At 36.6% G+C, this 23,044-nt stretch overlaps 1 protein-coding gene across 1 annotated transcript in view; it reads left to right on the top strand.

The window, feature by feature from the left end:
• LOC115420439 (chemokine-like protein TAFA-5) overlaps window positions 1–23,044 on the top strand; it is a 68,510-nt gene that overhangs the window by 29,366 nt on the left and 16,100 nt on the right. The window contains exon 3 of the mRNA XM_030135675.1: window positions 723–850. Coding sequence (XP_029991535.1) covers window positions 723–850 — 128 coding nt within the window. The remainder of the gene's footprint in view (window positions 1–722; window positions 851–23,044) is intronic.

Genomic DNA, 23,044 nt, shown 5'->3' with positions numbered 1-23,044 from the left:
TAATAAGATAAGAACCTATAAAGTTTTCTTTATGTTTTACAGTGAAAAAAGAAAAATTCCAATATCAAAATGTTTACACTACAAACTGTACTTAAACATTACATCAACAAATATGAACAACCTGAAAAGAAAGTACAAATTTAACAATATTATGCATCAGTTTATCATTTACACGTGTGTATTACAACTTACAGAGCACAGTGGATCCACAAATGCACAAAACATTTAGTAACAGGCAGAATATTGGCAAAATTACACTGACTTCTCTTAGGATATTTCAGGTTGCTCATATTTTTTCAGGTTATTCGTGTTATGGTTTGTAAATGTAAAAATCTTCATGTAATTTTACTTTTTAATTCTAAAACAATACCCATTTGAGATCCAGTTGGTCTCTTTGTGGTCCTTGAAGTAAATTGATTTTGAAACCATGATTGTTAATATCTTCAGTGTAATTTTTGCATTTCACAAATTCATCCCATGGGCCAGATTGGACCCTTTGGCTGTCTGTTTAACACCTGTGATCTACATGATCAATGAATTAAATATAGGAAAATACCTGATTTTCATGGAAAAAAAATGCAAAAAACAGAGGATAATATTATAATAAACATAAGTCATTAAAGAAAGGGCAAATATGGAGAAAAATTTATTTGGGAACTGCTGCAAAAGTAACACTGGGTTGAATGAATGAATAAACTGAGTGTGTTTTCCTTCGTCCTCAGTTCGTATCGTCAGGAGTCGACAGTGGTGTGAGATGAGCCCGTGTTTGGATCATGAAGGTTGCGATCTCCTGGCCAATCAGTCGGGGTGGACCTGCACCCAGCCTGGAGGCCGAGTCAAGACCACCACGGTGAGAGCCAAACCTGAACTAGACCCAACCAGAACCAGATTGTAATGTGATTTTAAATTTGCTGTTTCAATAGTTTGGATAATATTTTGGACTTTTAAGTTCAGGTGAAGCTGAAATAACACTTATCTGCTCTCTGGTTTAATCATCAAACATCTGGCACTTTGTTTCTTTCACTTCTGTCAAAAATATAAAACCACAGAGTTGAACTGTCAGACTAAGAGAACAGATGTCTCTTTTACAGTAACATCTCTGTAATAAAAACATTTCAAGGTTAGATTGTAATGTTTATAGTGATAGTACATAGTATAGTTTATAGTATGGTATATAGTGAAGTTTTGACCAAAGCCGTCCTTTGATTTCAGTTCCAAAGTGTCCTGTCCTTCGTATTTTATGCCTCCTTGCTGATCATTTCCTTTTACTGCGTTACTGAGTGCCACTGCTTCCCAACTGAGCAGCACGTCTGTCGTCTGTTACTGAGGAGGAATATCCTACAGCTTTGGAAATAATTATTAGACTGTGACAAAGTAAAGAAAAGTCTACATCAGTCATTTGTTGTAAAAATCTGGACAAAGACAGATGAAATGACAGCTTTGCAAACTTTATAAAGAAGTAAGCTGCAAGAACAAATCCTAACATGTAAATTAGGGACATCTGATGTTGAAAAACAATGCAGAAATAATTCATATTCCATAAACAGAATTAAAAGAAGGTCACATTGAAGGGCTTTTATACTGAATTTATATGTAAATCACAGATCATCTACTAAAGACAAAGTTGTGAGTTACACAGGGTGACACAAAAAAAACGGGAACTTTTTAACAATCCAATAAAACCAAGAGTGATGGAAGAAAAATATTTTATTCATAGTAATTAAAACCTTAAAACATGCCATTTAGGAAACAATGATGGAATTTTCATTTTTTTTAAATTACAGGGTGACCCAAAAAAACGGGAATTTTTGAAGTGCGTATTGGCGGACATGAGCAAGTGGCAGCACTGCGAGACAGTGACCTTGAGCAAGTAAACACACCCCCATTTTAGTAACCATTGGCGGCTGTGTGAGAATTGTTCGGTAACCGTGTGATCTCAAGATTCAGTAACGTTCCCTGGCCCCCTAGATCGCCAGATTTGTCCGTTTGTGATTTTTTCTTGTGGGGCTATCTCAAGAGTAAAGTGTACACGACTCGATCAAGAACTCTGGATGAGTTAAAACAGAGAATTCAGGATGAAATTCACAGTATCCCAGCTGAGATCTTGCAGCGGTCAATGAGGAATCTCAACAGCAGATTTCAAGAATGCATTCGTACAGGAGGACGCCATCTACAGGAAGTAATTTTTAAAAAATGAAAATTCCATCATTGTTTCTTAAATGGCATGTTTTAAGGTTTCACTTACTATAAAATATTTTTCTTCCATCACTCTTGGTTTTATTGGATTGTTAAAAAGTTCCCGTTTTTTTGTGTCACCCTGTACTTTGTTTACATTAGCGCTGCACATACAGGCTTTGGCGACTTTTTCTATGACAAAGAAAATAATATGTACATGTTACTACATATATACTGACATAGCACAAATATTCTGAAAAAGTTGAATCAACAGACATAGAAGACATAGAATACATTTTGGTGTAAAAAGTCGTAGGGATGTGTACATTTTAAAGCTTCGCTGTGATGTGGACATCATGATCTCATATACAGTACAGGCCAAAAGTTTGGACACACCTTCTCATTCTTTGCATTTTCTTTATTTTCATGACTATTTACATTGTAGATTCTCACTGAAGGCATCAAAACTATGAATGAACACATGTGGAATTATGTACTTAACAAAAAAGTGTGAAATAACTGAAAACATATCTTATATTCTAGTTTCTTCAAAGTAGCCACCCTTAGCTCTGATGACTGCTTTGCACACTCTTGGCATTCTCTTGATGAGCTTCAAGAGGTAGTCACCTGAAATGGTTTCCTAACAGTCTTGAAGAAGTTCCCAGAGATGCTTAGCACTTGTTGGCCCTTTTGCCTTCACTCTGCGGTCCAGCTCACCCCAAACCATCTAGATTGGGTTCAGGTCCGGTGACTGTGGAGGCCAGGTCATCTGGCGCAGCACTCCATCACTCTCCTTCTTGGTCAAATATCCCTCACACAGCCTGGAGGTGTGTTTGGGGTCATTGTCCTGTTGAAACATAAATGATGGTCCAACTAAACGCAAACCGGATGGAATGGCATGTCACTTCAGGATGCTGTGGTAGCCATGCTGATTCAGGTTGCCTTCAATCTTGAATAAATCCCCAACAACGTCACCAGCAAAGCACCCCCACACCATCACACCTCCCCCTCCATGCTTCACGGTGGGAACCAGGCATGTAGCATCCATCCGTTCACCTTTTCTGCGTCGCACAAAGACACGGCGGTTGGATCCAAAGATCTCAAATTTGGACTCATCAGACCAAAGCACAGATTTCCACTGGTCTAATGTCCATTCCTTGGGTTTCTTGGCCCAAATAAATCTCTTCTGTTTGTTGCCTCTCCTGAGCAGTGGTTTCCTAGCAGCTATTTGACCATGAAGGCCTGATTCACCGCAGTCTCCTCTTAACAGTTGTTGTAGAGATGTGTCTGCTGCTAGAGCTCTGTGTGGTATTCATCTGGTCTCTAATCTGAGCTGCTGTTAATTTGCGATTTCTGAGGCTGGTGACTCAGATGAACTTATCTTCAGCATCAGAGGTGACTCTTGGTCTTCCTTTCCTGGGGCGGTCCTCATGCGAGCCAGTTTCGTTGGAGCGCTTGATGGTTTTTGCGACTGCACTTGGGGACACATTCAAAGTTTTTGAAATTTTCTAGACTGACTGACCTTCATTTCTTAAAGTAATGATAGCCACTCGTTTGTCTTTACTTAGCTGATTGGTTCTCGCCATAATATGTATTCTAACAGTTGTCCAATAGGGCTGTCAGCTGTGCATCAACCTGACTTCTGCACAACACAACTGATGGTCCCAACCCCATCAATAAGGCAAGAAATTCCACTAAGTAACCCTGACAAGGCACAGCTATGAAGTGAAAACCATTTCAGGTGACTACCTCTTGAAGCTCATCAAGAGAATGCCAAGGGTGTGCAAGGCAGTCATCAGAGCAAAGGGTGGCTACTTTGAAGAAACTAGAATATAAGAGATGTTTTCAGTTATTTCACACTTTTTTGTTAAGTACATAATTCCACATGTGTTCATTCATAGTTTTGATGCCTTCAGTGAGAATCTACAATGAAAATAGTCATGAAAATAAAGAAAATGCGAAGAATGAGAAGGTGTGTCCAAACTTTTGGCCTGTACTGTAAATATCAGGTGAATATTTACACATGTAATTCTAAGAGGCCAGTGAGGATTCGTTAATAAGAAGAAGCACTAATGGCAACACTAGGAATAAAATCATATCAATAGTTTGTTTGAAATCCAGACAGAAGAAAGAACGTAAAAGCAGAATGGATGGAATATAAGACTGGGCTAATTAAGACAATAGTACAGAGGAAACTGTGATCTATGGCTATAAAGCACCGTTTTTCAACCTTGGGGTCGGGATCCCACATGGGGTCGCCTGGAATTTCTAGTCATTGATAAAAATAATGTTACTAATAATTTTTTTTAATGATTCAATATATATTTCATTAGAATTAAAACACTGCACATTTTTCCTCATAAAAACAAAGTTCAAATAAAATGCAGGATATAATATCTGAGAGGGCCTATCTTGATTGGCCCGATCATGTGACCGCGTGCATTACTACGCTTCAACCTGCCCGGACACAGTCAAAACCTGACTGAACAGAGAATGGAAAGAGTTCTTCATCCGTCTGGCCCTGTTAAGACATCTACAAGAAAAAATTTTCTCCGTTTTGTATGTATGGGGTCGCCAGAAATTTGTGATGTTAAAATGGGGTCATGAGCCAAAAAAGGTTGGAAACCACTGCTATAAAGAGCAGCTTCGACTCAAATTAAATCTTTCTGTCAATAGTCACTTTTCCATTGGACATATGCAGAAAACTTTACCAATATTTACTAAATGTTGAAAAAACACAAGTGCGTAACGTCGATTTTTCCATTAAATTACAAATGCGATGATTGCGTATTTATTATCCCAAGATGCCAGGTGAAGTCATTCCGTAAACATGGCAACAAACACAAATATTTGATGTTTTGAATCTAGAATGCTTGTTACCCCTCCATTACGTATGAAATTCAAAAATGATTTGGTTTCCTTGTGTGTCCACATATACCGCGCCTGTTTCTTTTAAAATCTTCTTCTTTGCTTGTTGTAACATCTTTTTTTTTTCTTTTTTTGTTGTAACATCTTTTTTTTTGTTCATGTGACTCCAGTTGCACAAAAAGGTCTTTTCATTGCAGTTTTGTGCGATATACCAATTTTGCTACAGCTGAAAAACAACCTCTTGCCAGTGCAAAAACCTATCATTGAAAAGTTTTGGCAAAATTGTCTTTTCTCCATTAGGCAAATGTTTATGTGCAAGCTATATTCATGCAATTTGAGGTCAATGGAAAACTGATAAATGAGGCAAAAGAAGTAACTACTGACAACATGGATTAATTTAGCAACAAAAATTTGACTTTAATGTTATGATTGTTAATATTACTGGGTCTCAAATGACCTGTAAAATACCACTAAAGTTACAATAATTATAAAAATGTAGTAATTGTACATGGATTTAAAGCAATAGCTGAGTATCAGACCAATGTTCTGTCCACACTAACAGATATTTTTCTGAACATATTTTCCTCCTCTGCTTTTTTCTTTAATTCTGTCCAAACAGCGTTCGTTTTACGACATATCTCTGTCTACACAACAATGCAAAAACAACTACAAACTGGTCCAAATGCTCAGCTGAACCACTGTCTCTGGCTGTGGATACTGTTGATAATATTGGATAATACAGCAGACACAGAGGCTTTAATCTGTCATGAAGATGAACAGCGACAACAAGCTCAGTTCTAAACGTGTGCTGGTTCATGCTGTGGATTCGTCCATAACATCAGTGCGGTCTGTCTCCCAAAAGTATCTGTGCTGGCCTCCATCTACTGCAGGTCATACACAGATTTATACACCTGGATGTGATGTTTCAGGTACAGTTTCATCAACAGATGCGCAGAATGGAGTACGATACCATCGTTTTACACTCTCTGTTTCCCTGAACACAGATACACACAAAAGAGTTTTGTTTTTGTTTTTTTTTTAATTTTGACTGAAGTGTTTTGAAAAATCTCAGTTGTTGCAACCAAAAATTCTGTTTACACATGGAAAACAGGAACAAATGTAAAGAAAAATTCCAGTTTTGTAAAATATCCATATTGGTATGGATGGGGCTGTGGAGGCTGATGAGGTTCAGGTTTAATATTCTGTTGATGGGGATCATTTTGGACTGACTGTTCACTAAAAGCAGTTTACAGCATATTTATGTGGTTTGTGTAACTGTTAACCTGATTTAAATGTCAGTGATGTTGCTTTTAGTTTTTTTTTTTTATTCTATGAGTGTAGACACACACAGTCAAAATGTGTTAAATACAGTTAAAGGAGTGATGTTTTCCTTTTTTAAATGGAATTATGCATTTTAAAACATTTCCCTGTGGTCTACATAAACTGTAAATGCTATGCTTGGGTCTGAATTCTTCATTAACCCATAAAGACCCAAATAACCACCGGTGACTAAAACCATCTATTGATCTAAACTGTTTAATACCTATTGATCCACAAATCCTGTCAATACATGTCAATATTTGGTGTAAAATACAGTTTGTCATCTTTTCATGGTCATCAGATATGACCCATTTGGACATTCAGAGGCTCCATAGTGAACGTAGAAACACCGTCATCTTCTACAACATTAATTCACCAGTAAAACCTATGGAGTTTGATAAATGACAGTGGATGGAGACACCTGTTCTTATGTTCAAGTATTGATATATTTGCTGAAAAAGCCCCTTTTTCTTCATTTAACTCTATAATAACCCTCAACTTAATTTTGAGCTTTTATGAACAACTACATGATCAGTAAGTTAAATATAGGAAAATACTTGATTTTCACTCAAGAATGCAAAACACTGAGCAAAGTACAAGAATAAATAGTGATAAATTATTTTAGAAAAGTTAAAAATAGAGAAAAAAATAATTTGGGAACTGCCACAAAAATAGCACAGGGTCTTTATGGGTTTATTCAACTCCACAGGTCCATCTTCAGCCCTATTTCTGAGTAATGACACCTGAAAGGTCATTTTGAGCACTGGCCCTTTAAATGCAAATGAGCCACTTGTCACCCCACCCCCTCCAGGTTGTTGGCTGTGCTGCTCTGTCCTATTCAACCAACAACTGAATATTTTAGGTAATCAGGAAGTTTGGACATATTTTCAGAATGGACTACAAATGTTCATCAGAAGTCTTGACCTTATTTGTGCAAATGACATGACGTAACTAGTTATAAAACGGAACAAATAAAGCAGGAATTAAAACAGGTTGTAGGAATCCACTTGATTTTTGCCAAAATGAATATAAAGATAGCTTTGCAGCACCTGGAGGGTTCAAATTCAAACTTTTGGAACTATTAGGGTCCAAATACACAAATAAGAGAAGACTAATAAAAGTGGGTTTAGCAAAATATGACCCCTTTAAAGGTTACAAAGATGTATTATCAAGATGTGTTCAGTTCTGTGCATTTACAACCTAAAGAACAATACATCTTGCTATTTGATAAAAGCACTCTAGTCACTTTTCCATTGACCCTCAAATTGTGCAAATATAACTTGCGCATAAAAATGTACCTAATGGAAAAAAGACAATTTCGCCAAAAGTCTCATTTTTCGATTAAAAGTTTTTGCGCTGGCAAGAGGTGGTTTTTCGGGCGTAGCACAAATGGTATATCATGCAAAACTGCAATGGAAAGACCTTTTTTTGCAAGTAGAGTCAGGTGAATTAAAAAAAACAGATGATGACGGACGTTACAACAAGCGAAGAAGAAGAAGAAACATGTTGCGGTATGTGTGGACACACCAGGAAACCCATAGAGGGGTAATATATTATAATAATAAGGAATATATCTGTAAATCAACACCATATTTACGTTCGTCGCCATGTTTATGGAAGTACTTCTTGTGTCATCTCACGATAATAAATAAACAAATCATTGCATTTGTGATTGAATGGAAAAACCGATATTACGCACTTCTGTTCTGTCAGCATTTAGTAAATATTGGTAAAGTTTTGCGCAGATGTCCAATGGAAAAGCAACTACTGATAAGAGTCATGGTAAATAACTACCCAAATCTCTATGTACAAACTCACCTCCTGTCTGTTATTTGAGCAATGACATGATGTTAACCTATTCCCATCCCTACTCTAGATGGAGATTTTGAGGATATTTCCTTTGGGATACCTAAACCTGCATTTCCCCACATTTAAATGACTGAAAAAGGAGAGAAAAAAAAAAAGTTAAACAGCATGTTTTTGTGGCACTGCAGCAAATTATATCTGCATAAAAGAGCTGAAAGTATCTGAAGGTTTTGAAGCTGCAAAGCATCACATCATGCAGGAGATAATCAAACTGGCAGCCATCAGAGCGAGGCAGAGATGTGAAAGAGGACGGGAGGTTGAGGGTTAGAAATCAACAAATTATGACTTATGTTTGGTTAATGATGAATGAATTAAATGTCTGCTGCATGGAGAGGCTTTTACAACAAATGCTGTTAATCAGCTGCTGAGAAGATGATTAGAGAGTGCTCATGGGCAGCAGTTATTCAAGCGGCACACACACGCTCACTCAGACCCACTTTAAACACTGTTATTATGCTATTCTCTTTGGATTGAATGAAATTAAACTCATTTTAAATTTTTCTTCCTCAGTGTTTCAGCCATAAACTGTATCTCGGCTGACTGCAGTATAGATAACATCAGACTAAAAACACTGGTATATGTCTAATAAATGTGACTTTTAGACTCTTTAAGAGGGTTTCATCTGGTAGATTTTGAGTTAAATCCTCATCTTTCTGATCAGTTTGTTTTTAGCTCATAAAGACCCAGTGCTACTTTGGTCCCAAACCTTTCGCAAGTGATTTATTTCCATTTATTTTGATATTATCCTCTGCATTTTGTATTTTTCACTGTAAATCATGCATTTTCCTCAATTTAATTTCCTCTTTTTAATTTAGATGTTAATGAAAACTCAAAGTAAATTCAAGGATTTTTATCTCAAAACCCACAAAACAAAAGAAAAAGTCACTATTCCAGTAAAATCTATCATTAACTGAACATAAACCCAGTGTTTCCATCAGTGGTGGCTGCTCATCTTTCAGACAGGGGAAGCTCATTGTCAGCTTACATAAAAAAATTGTCAAGTTATTTAAACATAAATTCGGCCCTCCGTTCCTTTTTAAGAAAATGGTCAGTGACCTTATCGTACCAACTGAACAAGAAAGCGCTGAAATTATGTTAAATTGAAACAAGGAAGTACAATGAGTGTGTTTTATTTACAGTGCAAGAAATGCACAAGTAATTTCGTACTGGTTTCTCTCTCGATTTCACAGCAGAATGTGCGACGGTATTAAACTGAACACTGTCAAGTGAAGGAGTAGATCTCAAAATAGCTGTCAATCAAACAGGATTCAGCCTTTCGACTGATCCTCCAATCAGCACGTGGAATCCCGGCGTCCAGCCCAGCCGAGCTCCGCCCACAGCTCCATTCACCCCGAGAGACACCGAGCATCCGGGGGCGGGACAACATCGTGGCATTTATCCAATTACAGTCCAGTTTTGAGGCAATGAAAAAAACTGTTCCACTCAGTCCCATTGAAGTGCATGGACGCTGAGCGTCTACGGGCAAATGCACTGAGCAGAGAGCAAATGAGAAAACAGCGCAACGGGAATGTATGAGAAGTGAACAACATCGAGTCTGTTGGTTTGTGATAAAACTGATTCTGAACCAACTCGTCTGTGAGATGAATGTGTTCTAACACATTTGTAGTCAATGAAATGTCAACACAACCGTACATATTTAACCATTTAATTTTCGTAATTTTAGGGGAATCCGAGCTTCCCTTGCAGTCTATGAGAAATCGCCACTGGTTTCCATCCACTGTCATTGATCCAACTCCATGGGTTTTACTGGTGAATCAATGTTGTAGAAGATGACGGTGTTTCCATGTTCACTATGAAGACTCTGAACGTCCAAATGGGTCAAATCTGATGACCATGAAAAGACGACAAACTGCATTTTATATCAGCTATTTACATGCATTGGTAGGATTCGTGAGTCTAAAGTTATTACCCCGCCCCTTGAAGGGGAGGCCAGGAGTATTGTTTTTGGTTTGATTTGTCTGTTTGATTGTTAACACCCTAGCAGCAAAATTGTTGGTTGAATTCATACCAAATTTGGTTTATAGATTTCCAGCGACCCAGAATAGATCTTATTACATTTTGGGAGAAGTAAGTCAAAGTTACAATTTTTTATGAATTTTTAAAATCCTTTTTTCCCCATTTACTTATAATGGGCGAAATTTCAAATGTCTGTAGCAGCATAAATGTTGGTTGAATTCATACCAAATTTGGTTTATAGATTGCCAGTGACCCAGAACAGATGTCAATACATTTTCAGAAAAGTAGGTCAAAGTAAAAAAAAATTTCATCACATTTCAAATATTTTTTTCCCCCATTTACTTATAATGGGCGAAATGTCACATGTCTTTAGCAGCAAAACCATGAGTTGAATTCATACCAAATTTAGTTTACAGATTGCCAGTGACCCTGAATAGAAGTGACTACATTTTGGGAACAGTAGGTCAAAGTTAAAATTTTTTATGAATTTTTAAAATCTTCCCATTGACTTATAATGGTCGACATGTGCGAGGGGCGGGGTTTGTTGTGCCTGGCACCACTTGTTAAATATTTTAGATCAGTAGATGCTTTTGGTCGCCAGTGGATGTTTGGCTCTTCATGGGATAATAAGCTGTTTGATGATATAAAATCTTGTGATTGACAGATATAATAACAAATCGTGGTTCATGACCTGGAGGCTCTTGTGAGATTTCACATCTCCACTGCACTAACTCTGCATCTAAAATCCATCAAACTGGCAAAATGGCAGCTTACATTAGTGCAGGATTTTGGCTTCATTTTTATAAAAGGGGAAGAGAGAGTGCAACAGTGTCCACTTTTATATTCAGTGTCAGTGGTTTTAATGGTTTTCCTTTTAGGATGAAAATTATAGTAATATTCATTGTCACAAGCACAGTGCAGCATCAGATGTGTGATTACTAGTGCAGGGGAATGACAAGATACATGTAATTATTGCATTAAATTACAAAATAAATGGAAGCTTAACTAGTTATAGTGACTGAAAAATGTGCAATACAGTTACTTAAAAAACACCAGTGACTGCAATGGAATTAATCTGAATATATAAATAAAAATAGACATGCAGAATATGACTACAGCAAGACTTTAAGTATTAGTAAAATCAGAAACAGACCCAGACATTAGTGTACCGTGTTGGTTGTGTAGCAGTGTAGTATGTTTTTAGGACTTGTCAGATTTATTTTCCAGTGTAAAAATTTGTCAAACCCAGTTCAGATTAAACATTAAAGGTAACATCTGTGTGGACTGACTGATCTAATGGAGTTGAATCAGTGTAGTGCTGCTGTATATAGAGGATTTTTCTCAATATTTACAGCATCGTAGCTCACCTGTTATCAGTGCTATCATCACTGGTTTTCCTGGTAAATCTTTTTGTAAAAGTCTGTGTTTTTCAGCTTATCAGAGGCAACACCAGGTCCTTTAAACACCAGAACTACTCTGAGAATTGACAGAAACTTTTTCAACCATCTTGTTCTTAACACATTTCATCAATACCAGAGGGGCAGCTCTATTTAAAAATTCATTATCACCGTCCTCTTACAAATTTCAACATCTATGAATTACATATAGCTACAAAAAAGATGGTTGTTACAAGTGAAACAATATACTTTTGTCTGTCATTGCAGTGAATTAAGAATTTGGAATGAGGAATTTATCTGTATATTATGCATGCGGACATGCAACACACACTGAAATTGAACAACTGCATTTAATCCATCACTAAATATGCATGAACACACCACACACTGCAGACTATAGCCAGGGCCGAGCGTTTTGGGAATGCCAAACGTTTTTTCTGACTAAGTTATTTTTTTTTTTAGAAATCACTCTGAAGTACATTGAAGATCAATTTGAAGGATTACATAGGTTTCAAAGCATTATTGACAAATAAATCGCACTTTTGTAAAGAATCCAATTGTGTCATTCTGAAAGCCTTTGGCTATAGGAGCAGTGGGCTGCCATGTCAGGCACCGCAGGAGCAAAAGGTGTGTGTGTGTGTGTGTGGGGGGGGGGGGGGTTGAGTGCCTTGCACATAGATTAGAATAGAATAGAATAGAATAGAATAGAATAGAATAGCCACTTTATTGTCAAACAGAACATACACTCATTGGTGCACATTATGAATGAAATTTTGATGCAGAAAGCTTGCCATCAGACTGGTAAAAAACAAAACAAAAATTATTGGAGATTAAAAAAAAACAAAAAAACAATTCCAATATATACATATAAACATAACATGCGTGCACTTGAAAACCCTCGGCCTGACTTATCTGGTTCACTACTGCCCCCGGTGGCTTCACTTATCAGTACATGCCAAAGTTTTAGGACAGATGGACAGACGGATGGATGACCAACTGACAATACTCTGCAGCCAGTGTGGCCAAGGGTAAAAACTACATAAATATACACATATCTACACATACACACACACATAAATATATACATGTATACCCATACACACCGGCATACATACACATCTGCACACATTTATCTCATGAGTACAAGCAAACAGTTCCTGTTGATGAGGAAAATATTGTCTTTAATCCTTCCATCACAAGTCATGGCTGCCCCCAAAGAATAACATTAGGCTTGAGTTCAGTGGCAGCTGCTCGTCTTTCAGAGAGGGGAGGCTCCTTGTCGGCTTACATAAAAAAAATAAATAAAAAAAAAAGTGAAGTTATTTAAACATAAATTCGTCCCTCCGTTCCTTTTTAAGAAAATGGTCAGTGACCTTATCGTACCAACTAAACAAGAAAACATTGAAATTATGTTAAATTGAAACAAGGAAGTACAATGAGTGTGTTTTATTTACAGTGCAAGAAATGCACAAGTAATTTCATAGTGGTTTCTCTCTCGATTTCACAGCAGAATGCCCGACGGTATTAAACTGAACTCTGTCAGTGAAGGGGTAGATGTCAAACGAGCTATCAATCAAATGGGATTCAGCCTTTCGACTGATCCTCCAATCAGCACGTGGAAGCCCAGCATCCAGCCCAGCCAAGCTCCGCCCACAGCTCCATTCACCCCCAGAGACGCTGAATGTCCGGGGGTGGGACAACATTGTGGCATTTATCCAATTACCGTCCAGTTTTGAGGCAATGAAAAAAACTGTTCCACTCAGTCCCATTGAAGTGCATGGACACTGAGCGTCTACAGACAAATGCACTGAGCAGAGATCGAATGAGAAAACAGCGCAACGGGAATGTATGAGAAGTGAACAACATCGAGTCTGTTGGTTTGTGATAAAGCTGATTCTGAACCAACTCGTCTGTGAGATGAACGTGTTCTAACACATTTGTAGTCAATGAAATGTCAACACAACTGAACATATTTGAAGATTTAATTTTCATAATTTTAGGGGAAGCCGGGCTTCCCTTGCAGTCTATGAGAAATCACCTCTGCTTGAGTTCAACCAACCAACAACCACAAAGGGATTCAGACCCTCAAACTCTTGATCCAAAGCCAGACACCTTGCAAGTAAAACTTCATCTTGTCATAAATTAAATTGACCTGGACTTTATAAAAGCAATGGAAAGTTAACAAATGTATCAAATTACATTACTTTTGTAAAAGTGAAACAGTAGTTACATCATTGATTAAATTTTAAAGGTTCAGTATCACATGTTTGCATGTGTGCTTAAGTGTGATTTGTGTTGGATTCAGTTTTGTAGTTGGAGCATGTTAGCTAATGCCACTCCTAAGGTACAGTGAGGTCCATGAACAGATCCTATAAGTTGATATTTCTACACAGAAGACTTTTCCTGTAAAATATTATAATGGTTTTGGTTCTTCAGTATCTCTGTTTTGCACCTCAGCAGGGACAAAAATATACAACACATCATACAACACATATAGCATCAATTAAAGACCAGGCCCCGGCACACAGCCTTCACAGAGTCACAGAAGCATGAACAAATCACTCCTCTGGAATCTTTCACTGGTAACTAATAATGTTTAACCTGTTAAATTTCAGATGTAAGTGCTGTATCACTTAAGGTGACAATATTTTGATTTCCAAAAAAGACTTGATCACACACTATGTAAGTACCGTAGTATTCTGTGCCAAGCAGCTATAAAAGCGGAGAAAATATTTTAGTGAAACAGGCTGTTTGGAATTATTTCTTATTCTCGCTGTAGAGTGTCATTAGGGCTGCTGTGTGTATGTACTTGTGTCCTTTTTTTCAGTTCATATTTGTTCAGGTTATTCACATTTTATTGTTAAAGGATAGTTTGTTAATGCAAATAATTTCATAATTTAATGGGTTTTTTGAGGGTGTTTTTGCATTATATGTAGGCATAATATAATTTTTTCCCCACACCTTAAACCAAGAAGAAAATTTGGGGTTGTTATTTATAGGTTATTATGCTAGTATTTTACTTGAGATCACAATTGGTCTGTATGTGGCCCCTGAACTAAAACACATTTGACACCTTTGACTCTTAATAATTTCAGTATAATTTTTGCACTTTGCAAATTCATACTGTGGGCCAGATTGGAACCTTTGGCGGGCCTTTTTTGGCCTGCAGGCTGCATGTTGAACACCCCTACTGTAGTGTGTCTATGGACAGGTCCGTCCATCCCCACATCCACAGGCTGCTGTGGATCAGTGCCTTTCACTGCCCTAATGTCCCATATGTCACTGGAAAGACCAAAGTATTTTTTCCAGAGGGATCTGGAACTTTTCTGATTGCACAAACAGTGACAGTGACGGACATCAAAATTGCACTTGCACCTACACGTACACATTTAAAGAGTTTTTCCTGTGAAAAACAATGAAAACCGGGCATTTTCGCTAATTTATAAAAACCGGCCAGACGCTCCAGACAGGATGTGAAAAGAGGACATGTCCGGGCGAAAGAGGACGTTCAGTCATCCTAGTATCACTGGTGTTGAAGTGTGGATCAGTCTGATGTGTGATGATTTGCTTCTGGTAAAAGTGCTCAACAGAAAGCCAAATGAAATGATCAAAACAGTTGTAATTAAGAGTCTTATGGACGTGTTTCTGCTTTAAGAGCAGACATAAATGATCCTTGTATAACATCAGGTGTGTCTTTTAAGGGTCTAAATCGAGGCTTTTTTGAATCAGCACCCAGACTCTCATTATACATCACAAGTTAATCCTGTACCCAGTTGGACATCCCTGTAAACCTCCTCGAGCTAACGGAACATCATTTGTTTTCTGTGATCCAGCTCTGAGTTTTAATGAACGCTGACTTGTCTCCTTGTGTAAACACGGTACGGTTTGGTGTGGGTTCGCCCACTCAGTGCTGCCTCTGTCTGTGATTTAATTTGCCTTCCAGTGAAGCAGTCGGATCCGCTGTCCTTCATTAGCTCAGGAGCAAATTTGTGTGAAGCTTCATAAAAGAACGAGATGTGGTTTTTTTTGTCTTTGTTCAGTGCAAAGCCAAAGGCAGCGGATGCAATTACAACACAACTGCATGTTTCAACCAAATAAGACAGGATACAATGTAGATTAGCAAAAGAGGGATCTGCACCAAACATCCTCAGCCTCAACTGTTTAAAGGTGCGGGAGACTTCAGTGATGAATTTTTCATCAAATCTGTAAAACTTCAGTCATAGCCAAAGTATCATGAATCTGTAAGTCTTTCTGTGATTACTCACCTTGCATTACGGTGAACAATTTCGAAGTGTCATCTACCATAAACAAATCCCATGTGTTCACATTCAGAGTTGCCGCTGCAGGGAGGGTTGTGCAGCTGCCTGCAGCGGCAGCGCGAGCCTCCGTTTCCCACAATGCAAGTTGCAACAAAAAAATTCCGAAGATGCCCGAGTTACCTCCCGGCTCTGAATGTTTGTTTATGGTGGATGGCACATTGAAATTGTTCACCGTGATGCAAGAGATTCAGGTGAGTAATCACAGAAAGACTTACAGATTCATGATACTGAGGATATGACTGAGGTTTGACAGATATGATGAAAAATTCATCACGAAAGTCTCCAGCACCTTTAAGCAACACACACACATCTATGTGTCTTTAGTCTTTAAAAAACTGTAGCACAGGGACAAAAACTCATTTGAGTTCAGGGGCCTCATACAGTCCAATTTGATCTGGAGGGGGCCACATCAGTAAAGTAATAGCATAAAAGTCTACAAATGATGAGAACTCCAAATTTTGTCTTTGTTTTAGTAAAAAAAAATGAAATTACATTACAAACATGTTTATATTTATGAATGATCCTTGTACAAAAAAATGTGAATAACATAAACAAACACAAACACCCTGAAATTTTAGAATAATATTATGCTTTAGTTTATCATTTTTTCATATGTATTACAATTTTCAGATCATAGTGGATCTACAAAGACACGACAAATTTAGTGACAGGGATAACATTGTTAAGATCGTGCTTATTTTTCTGACGAAATTGCAGGTTGTTCATAGGTTATTCACATTTTTTGTTAAGGAATAGTTTGTAAATGTAAACATTTTCAAAATTTACTTTTGCAAATTTTCAATAAAACAAAGAGAAAAATTTGGAGTTTTCTTTATAGGTTTTTATATTATTACTTTACTGGTCTGACACACATTGGTCTGTATGTGCACCCTGAATTAAAATGAGTTTGACACCCTTTACTGTTAACATCTTCAGTGTCATTTTTGCACTTAGCAAATTCATCCCATGGGCTGGATCGGACCCTTTGGTGGGCCGGTTTTGGTCTATGGGCCATATGTCTGACACCCCTGTTGTAGCCTGTTGCCTAAAAAACCACAGTCATATGTGGGATTCCCTCACATCTTTCTTGAATCTTCTAATTTTAATATAATGTAGTGAACCGGCCTGCGTCTCCATGGGTTTTGAGAGGAAATGTTCCAATGAAGGATATGTCATTAAAGAGGGTGATACATGATGCTCAATGGACCGAAGTATGCTAATGTATTATACTATAATTTATTCTGTGAGAGAATGTGAACATGGGATTTTCTCATGTCTGATTTTTTTATACTTTATTTTTATCTCCAAATTTTACGGTATACAGAATACACACAAAAAAAACCAAAAAACAGACCACAACAGTTAGAGCATCTAGGTTCAACCTTTAGACAAAATAAAATACAGACAGGTTCACAACAAATTAGGCAAAAAGAAATAAAAATAAGCATAAATAAGTATAAGATTGTACAGGTTCAATGATTTCTTTGATTAACATACACATTCCATTTTTCACAACATTTTTTACATTTGTCAGCAGCGAGTCTTAATGAGAAGGTCAGCCTTTTCATGTCATAAATTTCATTTCACAACATGTCTCCAGTCCAGAAGTGTTGGGGGATCTTCGCACATCCATTTTTGAGTTATGGCTTTTTTTTGCCCCTGGTAATAATATAAACAAAAGATATCAGTTAGATTTCCTCATCTTGTGTGCGAGGTTACCCAAGTTTTCTCATGTCTGATTATGTAGAATCTGAAACTAAAGTGACAGTTTACAGAAAATACTGCTGTTTTTGTGTCTGTTTTTTGATCTGAGCCACTTTCCTCAAGTATGAAAAAGAAGTGTCCATCCTATTATCGCCCAAAAATCATACAGCATTTTAAATATTCACTTATTCAATACACACACTAAATTCTGTAAAGGTTGAAGAACCTACTGTTGAGTCCTATTGCAATGTAACACCCAGAAAACCACACACTCACACAGATCGACACTAATGGTTACGATACCCAGATACAGAAGTACAGACATGACAACAGATTAACAGCTTAGCGGACCGAAAAGACCAGTGAGTAAAAATCTGTCTTTAATCTCGATTTGGAGGCAGAGATTGATGGAGCGTGTCTGATATCCACTAGCGGCTTGTCGCACAAATGTGTAGCAGCGACTGTGAAAGTTGTGTCTCGGACCTGAAAGACGTTTTCCTGTCAGATCTTAAATGTATGAGCTGAATACTGTGGAATACGGTCTGTGATAGAAGGACCGGGTAAAGGAAAAGTGAACATGAGAGGCCAGGACTTGGAGCCATGTGGTCCTTCTGCATTTTGGTGGTTTAAAGAGGACCGAGGAGGACCTGGTCCACACTGTAAGCCCGGACTTTGTATTTACTAAGATGCTTTAATTACAATGTACTTAAATGATTTAAGTTTTATTACATTACTATAAAATGTTAAGTATGTTCTACTAATTTGTGATGTCAAAAGTACAAAAACAGTTTAAGTTGAATGGATTTAAATCACTAAGTTTTAGTCATGACCACACATTTTTATCTCCGCATTGCATTGTGGATATTGGGCATGTTGTTGAAAATGTGTTATTTTTATGTGCAGGGGTTCAGCGGGGTGGTGGTGTTAGTGTTAATTTTGACTTAATGTGTGTATGGCAATGTTTATTGGCCTTTTTGTGTTTGTTTTTGTATTTTTGTAGAGCTGCACCATGAGTGAGAGCCATAGGATGAACAATGGATTTACTGTTCATCTACAATTGGTCTCATGTTACATACATTTTATGCCTTGCCATAATTAAAAGCACTTCCTGTACTGGCAAATTACAGTGAGCGACTTCCTGCTAAACTTCCATTCATGCTACAATATATTAAGTTTAATAATTATACAAAGCAATTTATGTTTCAAAAGATTTCAATTTAACTCAACCTGGAGTTGAGTCCAATGAACTGATGATGTTAAGTTAATGATTATACTAAGCAATTCACATTGCAACAAATTTGAAGTCAAGTTAACTTGGCATTTAATGTGTTGTACTTAAAATAGCCATTCCATTTAAATTAACCATTTAAGTTTAATACACTCCAGTTTTCATTACTTATTACTTAAATTTTTTAAGGCAACCGGTTTACTCAAGTTTTTTAAGTAAACTCGACGTATCAGGTCGTACAGTGCAGTCGTGATGTGGTGAAGGTGTGAATAATGCACCATGAACGACAGAACAGGCATTTTTAATAACAAAACTGATTAATTTATTTAGATTAGCAGCATAATAGCAGATAATGTATATATTAAAACATTGGAAATGATTTATAAAGTAAAAAATAATATTGTGCCAAATACCATTCAAGAGTTCTTTAAATTAAGAGAGAGTAATTATAATTCAAGAGTTCTTTAAATTTTTGAATGTATGAAAGTGAGGACAAATGTGAAATCCAGATGTATTTCAGTTGTGGGTGTGAAATTATGGAATGGACTTAATGATGAATTTAAGTTGTTCACTTCTCTAATAAAGGTTAAACAATGCCTTAAGTATAAAATCATTCAGGAATATTAAGTGGAGACGGTAGATGTGTTTTTGTTTTGTTATTGATTCTTTTGTTATAATGACAAAGCTCAATGATGTACACATTTAGATTAATGTAAGTGGTGTGTCACGTGAAAAGGATAGGCAAACTAGAAAAGCACTCAGAGAGCGCAGACCTCCGCCAAGGCAGATCAGACCCCCCCCAGTCACCACCAAAATTTAATCATTTGTTCCTTCTGCGAGTATCAACATTTCCTCAAAATTTCATCCAAATCCATCCATAACTTTTTTAGTTATCTTGCTTACAAGCAGATGAAAAAAAAAATTCTGTTTATTGTGGTTGTTGTACTGTGTGTGGTGATTACTGTGTAAACCAAAGATAAACCATTCATTCATTCATTCATTCATTCATTCATAATGGATTCTGTTCTTAGAGCAGATCAAGATGGTTTTACTACTACACAGATGGAAGATATTATATGCCATTCGTGCTCTTATGGATTAGAATCAGAATCAGAATTAGAACTGAAATCAGTGTTGAGGGTAACTACTTAACAGCCTATATCACCTGTTCTCTGTTTCAGGTCAAAACAGAAACTTAAAGTCAGTTTAGGAGCCAAACTTTCAGAAAAATACATCATGAACTGTCTACATTCCACTGTCAAAACACCATCTCTGGAAGTCTTAGTTATGCTCTATGTGATTTTACTTTTTTCATCTTGGTTTTATCCAGTTGTGTCTCATGTCATATTCATGTTGTCACGTCTTTTATGTCATTTCCATTGTTTTCGTCCTATTGCGTCTTCTCTTGCCTCCAGCCTCCTCTGTGCATCTCACACAACTTTGGTGAAGTCAACACTTACAAGCCCTTCCAGAGATCACTTTTGTTCTCTATTAATGAAGAAAATGAATTCACATATCCTATTCTTTCTATATATTTTCCTGTGCCCAGTGATGACCCAATAAAAACAGGTTCTCAAACTTTTTACAGTGGAGTACCCCCTGAAATATATGTTTTTAGCCAAGTACCCCCAACTCTCACTTCAGCATTTTTGATTGAAAAAAAGTTAAGCTAAATTTGTTCCTGTGCCAAAGGTGTAATAATAATAATAATAATAATAATAATGATAATAATAATAATAATAATAATAATAATAATAATAATAATAATAAATTGCATTTATAAAGCACTTGTCATTCAGCAGAATCTCAAAGTGCTACAGAGAGAAGACAGTCCAACAGAAAATAAAACGCTATATGAGGAATAAAAGACTTAAGCGAATAAAACAAAGCATCACGGTGACCCATAAAAAGCCTGTCTGTTTCTGGGTCTGTTTATATTTTTAAAACTCTGTAAACAAACAACATATTTCTAACTGTAATATATATATAAAACACACATTTTTTAAAGTAAATTTTGTGTGCAAAATGTAAACTGAAATGTCCCCTCTTTCATTGATATATATGACAAAATAATACAATTGGTCATTAATTACTAAGTGAACCTTTCATCAACAAAAAATAATTACTTAACTACTCAAACAAACTCATTTTGCATAATATAAAATAGAAATGTTCTTAAAATGTTACCGAAGCTTAAACAAGATGATTGACAATAAAACTATTATATGAATGTATTTATTGTGTTTTATATTTCAGCATTAATTCTCATTATTTATTGTGTAGTCAGTGCTTATTTAATGTATTTTTCCCCAAAAATTTCAAGTACCCCCTGGGCTTCTTCCAAGTACCCCTCTTTGGGAACCCCTACACTAATGCTTATATACATACATACTGCACATATACACATTTTTATACATATTCATTGCATATCCACTATCTGTAAATTTACATAATATTAAGTAAACCAACAAATAAATAATAATAACTCATGTAAATACCTGTGATCTCAAACTCCCACTTCATTCATGCAGTTTGTAACTCATTATAAACTGGTTTAAACTGTTTTTTGGATGTTGTTTTAACTCCGCATTCAGTCTGTTCCAGTTTAACTCAGATAACAGATACATATTTGTTTGGAAATTGAACTTTCCCATTAAATTATAGTTCCCCTCTTGATCTCTGAATACATTTAGCGTATTTCCTGGTAGATTTTGTCCTTCTCAATACTTTGTATAAGACATGAGATAAATGATAATATTTGGTATATGACAGTGTTCATATCAGAGTTTGTTAAAGAGTGGAGGAAAAAGCTTCAGTTTCAGAGCTGGAGTGTAGTTTCTAAGAGATATTTTAAGCATCTACTGGCACCAAGAACATTAGAGATGTATTTATTGCTCCCTTTATTATATTAAGAAGGTGCAGCTTTACAATATTAATGAGGTGATTTTGCTTTTACTTTTTTCTTTAGAGGTGAAATAAATAGAAACACGGCTTGTTGTTTCTCTAATCAACAGCTGCTATTCATCATAAAGCAATTATGTTGGAAACAAGACTGCCTGCTTCCACTTCAGTCCCAACACACAATTACACACACACATTAAGCCTGTAAGTGTGTTATCTGTGTTGGAGCTGATGTGAATTATAAAGCTGATTTGATTTCTTGCTGATTTGAGAGTCATCTGATTCACAGGAGGTTTTCAGTTGGAATAAACCTGCCACTGTTTCACTTTGCGTCCTTTCAAAGTCCCCCTCGCTACGTGAAACAACTGCAACCTGCAAGCAATTACACGCTGAAAATGGCAAATTTTGGCAATGATTTGAGTCGTGCAATAAGGCGGGTTTTCTTTTATGGGTTATGTCCATTTTAATGCCAGGGCTCGCCTCCCCACATGGAGGTGTTTGATCAAAGTAAGTTCCCCCCTGACACCCCCTCTGCACCGTCGCTGCATCCCTGGTTTAGTGCTGCCCAAGAAGACTGTAATTGCTTTAAAGAAACACAAATAAGCCTGAGAGTTTTCCCTATTCCAGAATGATAATGTGCTCAGTCAGACCTTTCTCCAGCATCGGCACAGCACTAAAACAAAGTGTGGTAATAGATCTCGCTGTGCAGAACTAATTTAAATCATTAAAATCAGACGCTAAGCCAAAATTAAACGTGTGGCAACATGTGTGCATGAAAATCAAAGATTATAGCAGCGCCCATGCATGACAAGATGAAAAGCTCCACAGTGAGATTCAACATTTAGGTTTTGTGACCCTTAAAGAACTAGAACGTTTTCTGTGGTAACTCCTAAAGGATTTTTCCCTACATTTAATCAGTCACCATTTATTAGAATATTTATTTTTATTTATTTAACCTTTATTTAACTGGGAAGTCCCTTGAGATGAAATCTCGTTTTCGAGGGAGACCTTAATATCATCCTCTGAATTTTGCATTTACCAATGAAAAACAGATCTTTTCCTATATTTGATTTACTAATCATGTAGATGTTTGCCAAAGTTTAGTGTAAATTCTAATATTGTTATATCAATGTTTATTAATTAATCAGTGTTGCAGAAAATGATGGTGTTTCCATGTTTACTCTGGAACATCTGAATGTTCAAATAAGACACATATGATGCTGCTGAAAGCATGGGAAACTTTATTTTACCTGAATTATTTACATGTATTGATAGGATTAGTGGTTAAA

Source organism: Sphaeramia orbicularis, chromosome 6 (assembly GCF_902148855.1).
Source record: "Sphaeramia orbicularis chromosome 6, fSphaOr1.1, whole genome shotgun sequence".
Classification (NCBI taxonomy): domain Eukaryota; kingdom Metazoa; phylum Chordata; class Actinopteri; order Kurtiformes; family Apogonidae; genus Sphaeramia; species Sphaeramia orbicularis.
This window is presented reverse-complemented; position numbering and strand designations above follow the sequence as displayed.